Source organism: Cyprinus carpio, chromosome A8 (genome assembly GCF_018340385.1).
Source record: "Cyprinus carpio isolate SPL01 chromosome A8, ASM1834038v1, whole genome shotgun sequence".
Lineage (NCBI taxonomy): Eukaryota > Metazoa > Chordata > Actinopteri > Cypriniformes > Cyprinidae > Cyprinus > Cyprinus carpio.
The window spans coordinates 15,097,651-15,111,876 of NC_056579.1; the positions used below are offsets into that span (position 1 = coordinate 15,097,651).

The 14,226-nt window shown below is 35.2% G+C and overlaps 1 protein-coding gene and 1 pseudogene across 1 annotated transcript; both read left to right on the forward strand.

Annotated features, from left to right (window-relative positions):
* The first annotated feature begins 4,759 nt into the window (after positions 1-4,759).
* On the forward strand, positions 4,760-8,815 carry LOC109084262 (prostaglandin E synthase 2-like). The gene is made up of 7 exons (XM_019098948.2): positions 4,760-5,141; positions 5,245-5,439; positions 5,542-5,597; positions 5,984-6,136; positions 6,249-6,449; positions 6,530-6,647; positions 7,757-8,815. Exons 1-7 carry the CDS (start codon positions 4,863-4,865, stop codon positions 7,874-7,876), a joined length of 1,122 nt encoding a protein of 373 aa, XP_018954493.1. The 5' UTR covers positions 4,760-4,862; the 3' UTR covers positions 7,877-8,815.
* A 24-nt stretch (positions 8,816-8,839) lies between these two features.
* Positions 8,840-13,649, forward strand: LOC109084231 (annotated as a pseudogene).
* Positions 13,650-14,226: the final 577 nt, after the last annotated feature.

The window sequence follows — 14,226 nt, forward strand, 5'->3', positions numbered from 1 at the left end:
GAGAGTGGTTCGGCAGTGGAAAAGTGCTTTCTGGCTCATATGCTCTGTCCATTTTGTTCAGGGAACAAAAAATGTGCCTAGAGTGTGTTCTCGCTTGTGTGACCAGTCTGCCCAGTGACCTGTGCAGCTGGGAGTCTGGGTCTGGATCCTACAATACACACACACACACACACACACACACACACACACACATAAATGGCAGAAATACACTCAGAACCATTAAAGAGTTGAAAAAATTGCAATGCCCTATCATTAGATCTAGGTCACAAAGCTTTTTGACCACAAACAGCTGTCCTATACTAAAAACAGACTTAACCATAACAGAATTTGAGACATTTGTCTTGCACTCTACGCAAGTTAAGAGGATGTGCACAAATGTAAATGCTGGAATCGTACATATAATGCTATCATGCAACAGAATAAAACAGTATAAATTCGAATATGGTTCGGTAGTGAAGGGTTGCATGTGATGATTATCTAACAGCAGCATAGTTGAGGGCCACGGGGAGGTGGCACTCTATTATGAAAGCACAGACTGTGGGAACTGTTTTGAAATGCAGAGGATATCCTACGCAGCCATAGAGAGATGTGGTTGCCATGGAGACAGCAAACGCTCAACCTTTGAAAAGAGATGCCTAGAGGAACTGCAATAAAATCCACAGAGACAACTGTATTTGCACAAGAGCACCATACCTCACCACAAAGACGTATGCACAAAAGCAGTTTCTATATAAAATCTGTCTCAGATTTATGCACTTCAGTTGCATTCTGTAGTCTGTGCAGCACGTTGGAGTCTGGTGACATTTAGAATTCACATAGAATATGCACTAACATGTCTTGCCTACATTCACGTCATTCCATTCACGTCCAGACATGCAAGCTGTCTTTTGAACAACTTGGACGTTGAAACACTACCTCTCACAAATGATGGTTTAAAGAGTTCAAACACAGCCCAAGGAGATATAAAACATTTTAAAATGTTACAATACAACACTCATTTTTTATATAATGTTTATATATCAATAATATTTAATCTAAATAAAAAATAAAACACTGAAACTAATATCAATTGCTTTATGTGCTACAAGTGAATTTAGGCATCACAACATTATAATTTACAGTATAAAAAATATATATTAATTTTGATTTGCTAAAGATTGTATTGTTCATACAGAATATTTGGAGTATTAGCATTTAAAAAAATCTACTTGTGATAGATTACAGTAAAAGGTAATCTAAATGTAAAATAGGGGAAATGAGCATGAACAATTAATATCTGTTTAAATGTTTAGGGTCAGTAATATTTTAAAAGAAAAAAAAAATATTCAGCATGGATGCAATAAATACTGTTGTTTGAACTTTATAGTCATCAAAGAATGTCTATATTTCAATATTGATGATATTTAGAAATGTTTCTTATGCACCAAATCAGAATGATTTCTGAAGGATGTGACACTGGCGACTGGAGTAATGGCTGCAGAAAATAAATAAAATTTAAATTGTAATAACATTATTCTTTTTATTGTGTTTTTGATCAAATAAATGCAGCATTGGTGAACATAATAGGATTCCTTTTAAAAAACATTGTGTCCCCTGTCAAGGACCCCTGCTTTTATAAAACTAAGAAGAACTGTGTGTTGTAGAATGAGAGGTAATAGAAAGGCAGGGAAGGAAGCAAAGCTTCTGTCTGAATGCACACAGAGATCCAACTCCACACAAAGACAGGACAGGGTGATGTTGGAGAGCTACTCTTGGAGCTGTTCACTTTAATGTTCCACTCGGCCTCAGGACACTGGCAATGGAATCATGAAGAAACGTTACACGTAGATGGGAAACTTCTCTCTCATGATAAAATGTTCCAAGGGCTGTACCTCAACAACCACATGTTGAAGCAGACTATTTTAACAGCATGAAAAAAGCTACTGTGCTGTTAAGAATGATCTATTAAAATATATATAATTTCTAGACATTCAAAATGTTCTTAGTCACAAGTCTTTCAATATGTTTCTGTTACATAGCATTAAAGTAATATATGTCAACAGCAATAGCTGTAACTATTAGACCTCTAACTGTAAGACCAATGGTGACAGATACACAACCTATTGCCAAAGAGGATACCACAAATATTCTGCATCCTCTTTATTGTGTAATGACTTATCGATTATAACATGCTGTAAACAACTGTCTGAACATTCTTAAAAGCTTTTCATTTGTTAATAACATCAGTTAAACAATGCAGAGTCCCCCTTTCCTGACATTTTTCCTGTCAGAAAAACATTTTCCTTTTCAAGTTTCCATATCACTACAGAACAGACACACACACACACACACACACACACACACACACACACACACACACACACACACAGTGCTGCAATGTAACTTATTCTTCCAAATCAATAATTTGCCTCCTGCTGGGGACCCACTGTGAAACTGCTTAGTCCAAAGGGTCAAAGTTTGGCTGGTTTGCATGGCCCAGTTAGTCCCTGCTGGTAAACGCTGATACTACAGTATCATCTGGCTTAAAGGGGTCATATGATGTTACATGCACTTTTACAAGCTGTTTGAACTGAAGTGTGTGTTGGCAGTGTGTGTACACAACCCCCCTATAATGATAAAAATCCACCCAGTGTGTTTTTTTTTTTAATCTCGTTAAATGTGCTGTATGTAAGTTTTTGACTCTACTAAAGCATAAAAATACCATATGTTTGCAGATATTTAAGAAACATGCCAAGTTAACATACTTGTTTATCTGAAAAACAATGTTACTGTCAGTTATTCCAATGTCCTCTCTGTTTTGGTTTGTGAAACCCGCCCACTGCCAGTTTACCCAATTGTATTTTGGCACCCCGGGTTGCCAGTTGGTGGAAAACACAGCGTATTTCATTTCATTCATTGTCAAGTGCACTCGTTCTTGTTGGTGTCGTCAATCTGGCAACCTGCATGTGCATCAAGTCTGAGAAGGAGGGACCGGGTGAAAAAAACCCTCTCCAATATTTTGAATTTGTACAGTCAATCCTACATACAGCACCTTTAAGTCATTGAAGTACCTTCATACTCGAAGCCGGAGGGAGCTCTAGCGCAGAAAGTCAAAACAGGAAATGGACAAAAGCGTCCAGAACAGAAACGTTTGGAAACATGAAGACATTAAACATATGATTGGACAATATATGGTTTATTTGTGTTTTCAAGTCATCTCCAGGTAATAAATAAAGTATATGAACAATGCAGTGCTAATTGATACAGCATTTATAACAGTACAGAAACCATTCTGCCTTATTGATAAAAAAGTGTTTGTAGTATATAAACATTAACAAATCATTATTATTGATTAATGTCCAGCTGTTATCTGATTTCTAAGCCAATTAAAAGCTAGAAATTAGAGAAAAAATAAAGTTGCCAATACTCTACCGGTCAAAAGTTTCTGAACAGTAAAATTGTTAGTTTTTTTAAAGAAGTCTCTTCTGTTCACCAATCCTGCATTTATAAAGGCAGACTTGGTGAGCAGAAGAGACTTCTTTATAAAATATTAAAAATCTTACTGTTCAAAAGCTGTTGACTGGTATATAGATTACAGAAATGTTATACTGTAATGTTTTATGTGTGTGTGTGTTGTTATACTGTAATGTTTTGTTTTTTTTGTTTTTTTGTTTGTGTTTGGATTTTTTATTTAGGATAGTAGTGTTCATTTGGGGTAATAGTGGGTTTTTTTTGTTTTTGTGGATTTTATTTTTTGTTTGTGTGAATCATTCGTGGTCCAGCTTCACCAACAGAAGTGAGTATAAGGTTTTTTCATGAATCTTTGCAAATCGCCTTTCCTAATATTGTGCTAATTAGCAAGTTTCATGATGAATAGAGCTAAAGTAAACAGTCCCTCAGAGAGCAGCTGGAAGAGAGGGGCGGGGTCAGCAGAGCTCATTTGCATTTAAAGGAAAATGCTAAAAATTGGCTGAAAAGAGCTGTTTTTGACAGGGTAAAAAGGGCGTTGTTTTACACTACCATTGAGAAATTTTAACCAAACTATATTACAGACTTTTCATTAAGACCGTAAAGAATATATCAACTTGTGTAAAATGGGCATCCAATAACCCCTTTAAAAGAGCATTGATGCTATATATAAAGCTAAGTAGATGTTTTATCAGTGTCCGAATCTGGCTAATAGGATTCTTAAAATCATGAAATAGCTTTTTTTCTGTCTTTTTTATGTTGCTAGTAAATTTAATAATTAGTTAATAAAAATAATAATAAAAAATAATTAATTTAAAATTAAGGGGGATAATCAATGTATTTAGAGAGTTTCAAGGCATTCTATTTTTAGTTTCTTTAAGGATTCAAATAATTTTTTTAAATTTCACAAAACTTGAAGCAAATTTAACAAGTCTGTGTGAATAAAACTAACCTATAAATTTCTCTAGATTAGAACATCACTCTACAGTAGCCTACTCTAGGTAAAAATGTTCATGGTCAATTGATACGACAATTTAAATTTAACGTAGGTGGGGATAAGATGTCCAGATGTTGTCTTGAGTACGATGATACTGGAATATTTATTTTATCTCCTTAATTTCTCAATGCTGTGCATGCTATATTGTCCAAACAGCTTTTCTCCGTATTGAAGCATATTTTTTATTTGTGTTTCAGATAAATGAATATATTAAAACTATAATATTATATATAAACTATTAAATAAACTACAATTTGTGAAGAAATATCTACAATTACAAATGAATGATTTTAAAGTTTAATTCGGTGCGCCCCCTGGAGGAAGTCAACTTTCTGTTAGGACACGGCTCGTTTGTGTGTTATGTTCAGCTGACACTGCGCTCCCCGTAGGCTTGTGGCAGTTGAGTTTATGTAAAATCATGATGGCGGCGGCCTGTGTGAGGACGCTTAGTAAGGTTGGACGGTTAGTTTTAGACACGCAGACATCCGCAGCATTAGCGCCGAGAATTTCCATGAGATGCCAAAGAAGAGCTTATGGTACCGGCGGAGCAGGATTTAGATCCCGACTCTCGCTCGCTGCGCCGGTGCGTGCCAGTGGGACAGTCCTGGGATGCGCTTTCCTGCTCGGTGGTGGTTTCGGCTTGTACCAGACCCTCAAACTCACGCTTCAGCGTCACCTTGCAGAGGAAAAAGCAAATGTCAGTATCCAGTTTTTGCAGTATTTCTGGATGAAAGTGTTGAAATGTGCCCTTATTTTTGGGTTTGTTTGCATACTATGGTTTTATTAACTTGTTTTTATAGGCACCTGAGCTGGGGACGGATCTGAAGTTGACTCTGTATCAGTATAAAACCTGTCCGTTTTGCAGCAAGGTGCGAGCCTTCCTGGATTATCATGGTCTGCCGTATGAAATTGTGGAGGTCAATCCTGTTATGCGACAGGAGATCAAGTGGTCCACTTATAGAAAAGTTCCCATCCTGATGGTGAACGGGATGGTGGTATGTAGCTATTCATGAGTTTTTCTGATAAAGATCGATATCATCTTTCTGATATATGATGCATCAGCTTCAAAGTTCCTCTCTTTGTTTATACCTCAACAGCAACTCAACGATTCTTCTGTAATAGTTAGTGTTTTGAAGACATACCTGGTCAGCAAGTGAGTAACTTGGAGTATCAAATCTATGGATGTTCATGTTAGAAATAATTTATTTTATGCGCTTTTAATGACTTTATTGTAGCATAAACATATTGGTATATTTGGTACATTGGTATATTTGCGTATTGTATTCATTTAGAATTTTTTTTGTTGTTGTTTATTTTTTATGGACCCCAAATATGGTTATTCTTCCGACAATAAACAAAGTTTTCTTTTCAGTACTGATTGGAAATTGATAATTTAATGTTTTCCTAAAGTTGGAGGGGGATTGATTTGAGAGTGAACTTTTGAGCACTGTATTCAGTTTTGTAATAGTTGCTTTGCTTTAGGCAAATAAATGTAAATATAAATGCAATTTTTGCTTGTCTGTTCACTGCTTCTTTTAGGGAAAAAACTATATCTGAGATTCTCGCTTGTTATCCTGAGATGAAGGCAAAAAATGACAGTGGAAAAGATGTGATCGAGTTTGGCAATAAATACTGGGTCATGGTGCGAGATGCAGACGCTGATCATCTATATCCTGGGAAAGACACCAGAAAGTAAAGCAAATCAGTTATGTCTGAAAGTGATTGCTTTATTAACTTTTTAAAATTGAATTTACATTATTGTATTAATTATTGTATGAGCTTTTTAATAGCACTTTTTGCCCAGAGAGGAGATTAAATGGCGGAAATGGGCAGATGAGTGGCTGGTGCACCTGATTTCCCCAAATGTTTACCGTACGCCAACTGAAGCCCTTGCATCCTTTGACTACATAGTACGAGAAGGCAAATTTGGCACATTTGAGGGATTTTTTGCAAAGTATTTTGGAGCTGCTGCCATGTGGATCATTTCAATGAGATTGAAAAATAAGTAGGTTTTTGAGGGCAGTGCATTTTAAATAATACATAATAAAGATATTTGATAACAAAGGTTAATCTCATACTACACAGACACCATCTGCAAGATGATGTGAGACAGGATCTATACAACGCTGTCAATGATTGGGTGGCAGCCATTGGAAAAAACAAGGAATTCATGGGAGGCGATCAACCCAACCTTGCAGATCTGGTATGTGTTTCTCTCTCAGTCTAAAATCTTATTCGAAATATATAAATACACTACCGCTGTACAGTTTTCTTTATGTTGATGAAAGAAGTCTCTTACGCTCACAAATGCTTCATGTAACGATGTAACGATTCACTCAACTCACAATTCGATTCACGATTTTTGATTTCACGAGTCGATTTTCTCACAATTTTGTTTTTTCAAAATGAGACTGAAGACATTATACAGTAAATGAAAATGTGTCGTTTTATTAGGCTATTGCTGCATGTTTCTTTGTGAAATTTAAATAGAACAAAAATAAATGTCAATTTTAAAACAAACCCCAAATCAGCAAGTTACACAAATAAAAGAAATCTCTGAATATGAACAAACTAAGGCTTTGTCTCTGCTCTTTCCTTCTAAAATGAGAGGCAACCACTGGATTTTAATCACGATCCAAACAAAGATGCATACATGCAGCATGAGTAGTTTTTAATCTTAATTAGACTGTATAATTTCGAAATTTGAAGCAATGAGAGAATGGTGTATGTTTTGTTTTTTGTTTTTTTAATACATAAAACAAATCTGAACGAAACAGCAGACGATCTGAACGAGACGCAGATTCACTGAACAGCGGAGATACAGTGTTTCCTTGGTTACCGCTGTAGCAGAGCTGAGCTTATAATCACTACTTTAATATGCATTGTTCAGAGGCAAGGTGAAAAGAAAATACCAAGTAAACTTTTCTAAAGATAGTCAGTTCCCTTCAGAGATAGATTCATATAAACTCCTACTCTGATTGTATCGTGATTAGTTTGGCATCTTAGCCGATTTCTATAGTCACATATTTGAATCGATTTTCGACCAGCTCGTGGTTAATCGTTACATCCCTAGTAAAAACAGTAATATTTTGAAATATTATTACTATTTATGTTTTTTAATTTTTATTTTAATATATTTTAAAATATAATTTATTCTTATGATGACTGAGCTGAATTTTCAGCAGCCATTATTCAGCACCCAAAGTTGAAAAAGTTGTGCTGCCTAATATTTTATGTTTGTTAATAAACATATATTTAATTATCTGTGGTATGGTGGAAAATACCTTCTTATATCTTGTGTTTTCACCTCAGGCTGTGTTTGGTGTTCTGAGGGTTATGGAAGGCCTTCAGGCATTTGATGATATGGTGGAAAATACCAAGGTGAAGAACTGGTACCGACGTGTGCAGAAGGCCACACAACGAGTGTCATAAAACCAAAGCTTCTGTCGTCGCTGCACCAACTTGAAGCACTTGATAACACAGCACAACTTTAAACAACAGACTTGATGCCATGGTAGTCTACTGGTTTTGCAAATCTTAAAAGACTAATTTTTGTTCAGTAATTGAACTGGCTTTGCTTGGACTGTAACCATGGAGCTAAGAATTTAATCTGAAGAGATTCAAAAAAAGAAAAAGAAAATACCATACAATGCTGCCCCCCCCCATGATTTGTTTTACTACTAAACTGAAAGTATGGATATCTCTCATAGTTAGTGTTTTCTTTTTTGTAAAGCAAAGAGCAACCTGGACCAAATGCTCTTTAAAGTAAAACAACCTCATATAATCTGTCGAGGTTGTGAATGGGTTTTAGAGGCATTGTTCTGAAATCATCCTATTTTTTCCATCTTTGTAAACTATCTTGAAAACAGGTTAGCGACACATTGATAATCTAGTGATTGTCTTTTTTTTTTTTTCAACAAATGACATTTATTTTCATTTTTAATTTTTTTCATAAGTAACTCTTTCTTGTTGTGAATTTTTTTGTTTTGGTACTTTTGTAATATTAAAGTGCTGCCACTCATCATGTGATGTTCAGGGTACGTAAACAGATGAGCTCAGCCCTGATAGATCATGTAGATACTTACGTCTACCTCAGCTTGGCTTACTGTTCTCTGTTCATAAATGTCCAATCTGAGGTTGCAGTGACTTTATCTAAAGCTGTGGTTCACTGAATGTTCATATTAATGTGTTTCATCCTTGGGTTTTCAAGGGGTTTAACTTAAAATGTGATCTTACTGAGTAATGGTTATGTGAAAGAGATTTGGACATTTGGAGTGTCCAGTTAACCAAGAACTTTTGCCTATGCATCATCTTTTGATGACAAAAGTGATCAATATTTGTCAATGAAATAAAGTAAAAATCTCAAGCAAATGGTTGTCAGCTGGTTAGTCTGTCATGTCAGGTAAGACATTCTTAGAAATTAAAATACACACTGTTCATTCTAAGGGCACCACTTCAGGATGTGTATAAAATGGCAATGTATTTATTAGGAAATTTCACGGACAAAAGCTAGAAACGGAGGTGCCGGTACATAGCAACGCGTCGTTGGCATAGAGGGAGATGAGAGGGAGATGCTATGCTAGCTGATTCTGAGGCTGAGAAAAGGGTTTGTAAACTAACACCAACATTTTTTTCTTGCTATATACAGTATATAACAATGTTTGTAAACTAACACCAAATATATATATATATATATATATATATATATATATATATATATATATATATATATATATTAGGGCTGTAAATGATTAATCATATTAATATCCAAAATAAAATGTTTACATAATATATGTTATGTGTACATATTTATTATGTATATATAAATACACACATAAATTATATATTTAGATAAATATTTACATGTATATACATTTATATATTTATATTCTTATATATATATTATATATAAATATATATAATATATAAATATATATATTCTTCACCAAATATATATGTGTATATATATATATATATAAATACACATACACACATATATTATGTAAACAAAACTTTTATTTTGGATGTGATTATCGTGATTAATCATTTGACAGCCCTAATATATATATATATATATATATATATATATAATATATATATATAAAACTGTATGTGTATCTCTCTCTCTCTATATATATTTATATATATATATATACACACACACAGACACATTGTTATATATACAGTATATATATTCAGTGACCTTCACTAATATAGTCACCCTTGGTGAATATGAACAAAGGTGGCTGTGAAAATAAATCTGCATCTTTTATCCTTTTGATCTTAGATTCAAAACATGCATACCTATCATTGAAGTAAAACAATAGAAGATGGGGGGAAAATTTCATTTTGAAAAAAATGTTTTTTCTCTAGTTCACGTTGGCCACCATTATTGGCACCCAATTATTGCAATGTCCTTTTCTCAAGAGAACAGCTGTGTGTTTTTGTCCTATAATGCCTGATGAGTTTGGAGAACACCTGACAAGAGATCAGAGAACATTCCTTCATACAGAATCTCTCCAGATCCTTCAGCTTCATGTTGGTGCTTCTCTTCAGTTCACCAACATTTTCTATAGGGTTCAGATCAGGGAACTGGGACAGCCATGGCAGAAGCTTCATTTTGTGCTCAGTGAGACGAATTTGCGTTGATTTTAATGTTTGTTTTGGATCATTGTCCTGATGAAAGATCTAGCCACGGCACATTATAAGATTTCTAACAGAGGCAGTTATGTTTAGATTTATCTGTTGGTATTTGATAGAATTAGTTAAATTGGTCTAAAGTGGCAGTAAAGACTTGTTTTACAAAACAAAATGTCTATTTGTAAAAATAAATGCTGAACTTTTTATTCATCACAGAATCCTGAAAAACATTGTTTAAGGGTTTCCAGAAAAAAACATTAAGCAGCACAACTGTTTTCAACATTGATAATAATTAAAAATGTTTCTCAGGCACCAAATCAGCAGTCACAGGAAAATATATATATTTTTTTAGAATACATTAAAACAGAAATATTTCACAATATTGTCACAATATTTCTGTTTTTACAGTATTTTTGCAGCCTTAATGAACAAATGAGACTTTTTAAATACTTTTCATTTTAAAGTTTTTCATTTTTCTAAAGCCATTTAGAAATACTTAGATTTTTTGGTTTATTAGTAACTTTCTTTTTAGAAACTTGAGACTAAACTCAACAACAGAGAAAGAGAAGCCAATCAGATGGCTGAGAATTTGGAAAATGAAAAGGTAATAATTATATCACAAATTCTCTTATTTTTCTATTCAATTGCGCAACATTCCTCTATGACATGTTTTAATACCTCTTCTTTATTTCTAAATACTTGCATGTAGTGAATTTCGTCAGATCTGCTCCTGTGTTGCAGGTGGTTTTATAGAAGGTGTTTTGTCATTGTGATCACAAGAGCATCTGAGGACTGCAGGAGGGCTGTCAAAGGATCTTGAATCCAACCGCAATCGCTTGCAGAATCAGCTGCGCAAGAAAGAAGCTGAAAATAATCGGCTGGAGGCTCAGATTCAAGTAAGCCTACTTGGATTTTTACCTTAGTCATGGTTTTCATTGACGTAAAGTCAAAAATCATGTGAGTGTGTAATGTACTGTGGCACAGAGGCTGGAAGGGACACTGCAGCATCAACAGGAGGAGGTGCAAGGCCTGCTGGAGCAGATGAGAGAGTTGAAGCAGCACTGTGAAGGAGACAGAGATGTCCTCAATCAGACCTTGGAGGACCAGAGGAAACAGGCTGAACAAAGTGTGAATACAGCTACACAGCTCTCTGCACAACTCCTGGACAAGGTACTGTACAGAAGAACAATAAATGAACTGTGCTACAAGGTTTCATAAAATTCACAGAAAGATTCTGTAGACCTTCATGGTTTACAAAATGCTAGTTGATTAAATAATTCTCCAAAAGTCATTTATTTTAATATGGCCTTCTGGCTCATATATTCACTTGACTGGACACTGTCTCACATTTTACAGTTTGTTTGAAAGTCTGATTTTTATGCAGTTGACAGTATGAATCAAGCAGTGCAAACTCTGACTGGTGTGTTTCTGTCATCTCTTCAGGAGGCTCAGTTAGCAGAGGCTCTCTCCACTGCTGAGGAGCTTCAGCAGTGTTACTCCAAACAGAACAGAGAGAAAAGCCAGCTGGAGTTGGAGAACAGCACCTTAAATAAGTCAGAGACTCTTTCTTCACTTGCTTTACGTGTTCACTGAAGCTCAAACATGAGCATTTTACTCACTTTACATTATCCATATTATCTTCATCTTTACTTCATCTGTATTCTTTTTAGCATAATGATCAATATTGAATTAAAAACATTTAAACCATGATCCTTAAGATTATACTTTTTATTACAATTTAAAATACAGGTAAAATGTAATTTATTCTTGTGATGGCAAAGCTGAATTTTCAGCAGCCATTACTCCAGTCTTTAGCATCACATACTTTTTCACATTACAGCAATGAGAATAATGATATATATATATATATAGTAATGATAATTAAGGGGAATAATTTATTCAAAGTATAATTTCTTGTTAATTTCTTGTTTTTTGACTTTTGAGGATTGAAATATAATATAAACTCAAAAAAATCCTCTTTGGTTTTTTTTTGTCAAGTTTCCTGATATTTACCCAATTACCATATTTGCAGTCGCCTCACTGAGTTGTGAACAGCTGCACAGTTGTGAGGAGAAGTTCTGCGCAGAGAGAGAGGGGCTTCTCAGCCGTCTGCACTCCCTCACCTCAGAGAGCACCACTCCCAAACTGGAAAACCAGAGACTCAAGGCAATAAATCTAAAAAAAATCTGTCTAGATCTAGACTTTTCTTATTCATCCAAAGCCATTTAAGCTCTGATTTAGATTTTTTGTGCTTTATCTCGCATGTCTCCTCTTTTAGAGCACTCTGTCAGCCACAGAGGACAGGCTGTCTTTGACTCAGTCGGAGGTGCAGCAGCTGAAAATTTCTCTCAGAGACTTTGAGAATCTGGTAGAGGGTTACAAGAGTCAGGTACTTTTAACAAACCACCCTCAAAGCTCATTACAATCCATCTTCACTGAGACATAGTACATTAACCCTTCATAATTCTTGCAGTTGCAAAAAACACGTTTGGAGTCAGAGGAATACTCTTTGAGGCTGGAGATGGTGGAGAAGGAAGCACAGAGTGACCGCGAGGAGATGGAAAGAGAGGTGGAACAGGGCCTCAAGCAGGCCCAGGCTCGTCTGAAGGAAATAGAGATGCTGCATGAAGCTCTGAAGCGCTCGGAGGATGAGCTCAGGGAGAACATGCACATCCAGGACAGGAGAAACACAGAGCAGAACAGCACTCTGTCTGAGCTCAGAATCAAGGTGATCACACATGTATTTATGTTTACACCACAAATATTAATGAAATCAGATGGGTTTTTAATTTCATGACGTATTTTCTTTTTTGTTTGTAGATAGAGCAACAGAGTTGTAAGAGGAACTTATTCGTACTTGAAGAAAACATGCAGCTGAAACACTCCATAGAAAGCACTGAAAGGTCTGATGCACATTTGCATAATATAATATAATATAATTTATATATATAAATGCTATTATTTTAAATAATTTTTAAAAGACCTTTGCAAAATTATAATTTTTATTTAAATTTCCATCTACTAAAACTAAACCAAAATGTATTTATATTATTATATTACTAATATTATATAATATATTCTGCTCTCCTGCCACTGTCTAGAAAGTATATATTTTTAATTTTAAATGAAATATAAGCAGAAAATAATTATAAATGAAATAATTAATTAATAACATTTGATTGGGTCTTAAACATCTTATTGACACAAAGACAGCTGAAGCTAAATACATTTTTAGGAAAATTTCCTACAAGTATCTCAATGACTGTCACATTTCTGTATCATTCTCTCTTCTTGGTTCATACAGGAAGATGGAAGATGTGAGCACTCAGAACAGGGACTTGCTTCAGGTTGTCACTAAGCGTGAAGAGACCATCCACAACACTCATCTGCGTCTGGAGGAGAGGAGCAGAGAGTGTGACTCCCTCTTTAGACAGCTGGAGCAGGCCAGGGAGGAGGCGCAGAAACAGGTCACAGTCCACAGCAATTTCATTTTGATGCTACAGATGTTGCAGCTGTGTGAGGTTAGTGTATGCATGCTTTCAAGTTGAGTCTTTTTTCACAGGTGGACCGGAGCCTGGAGCGGGAGAGACAGCAGAGTCTGGCTTCAAAGGAGCTGGGCCAGATCGGGGTTCAAATGGAGTTTTGAGTAAAGGTGGACTAATAATTTCTAATAGTCTGATAATAGGCTTATGCTAACGTTAGCGCTAGGCGGCTAGAATAACGGTGCGGTTCTTCTTCATATGCATTTTTTCATAATAATCCCCGTAAGAGTCTTTTTTCACAGGTGGACCGGAGCCTGGAGCGGGAGAGACAGCATTGTATGTTTTATTGGGAGATGGTAAACAAGCTCCACGAAAACACCACAGTTGGAAAATATTACAGAAATCATTAAAGGATTATTCTGTAAAATTCAAAAGCATTGAAATATAGTTTTCCCACTTATGTCATTTTTTTCCATTACCATGTACTCTTAGTGGCTCAGTAGAACCATACTGATAATGTAAGTCTATGAGGCAAGTTTTTAGAGTTGCTTCTAGACTTTTATTTTAAGTGCATAATTGTTTTGTCTTCTCTTACTCTTTTTGTTCATCTTATTTCCCCCCTCAAAAATTTAGGGAAAATCTTACACAGTTAAAAAAAAA

Excerpts from the sequence above, each read along its gene's own strand:
- LOC109084262 (XM_019098948.2), top strand. The coding sequence starts at position 4,863 with ATGATGGCGGCGGCCTGTGTGAGGACGCTTAGTAAGGTTGGACGGTTA. Across the intron at positions 6,137-6,248 it reads CCTGGGAAAGACACCAGAAA|AGAGGAGATTAAATGGCGGA; the intron begins GTAAAGCAAATC and ends CTTTTTGCCCAG. Across the intron at positions 6,450-6,529 it reads TCAATGAGATTGAAAAATAA|ACACCATCTGCAAGATGATG; the intron begins GTAGGTTTTTGA and ends CATACTACACAG.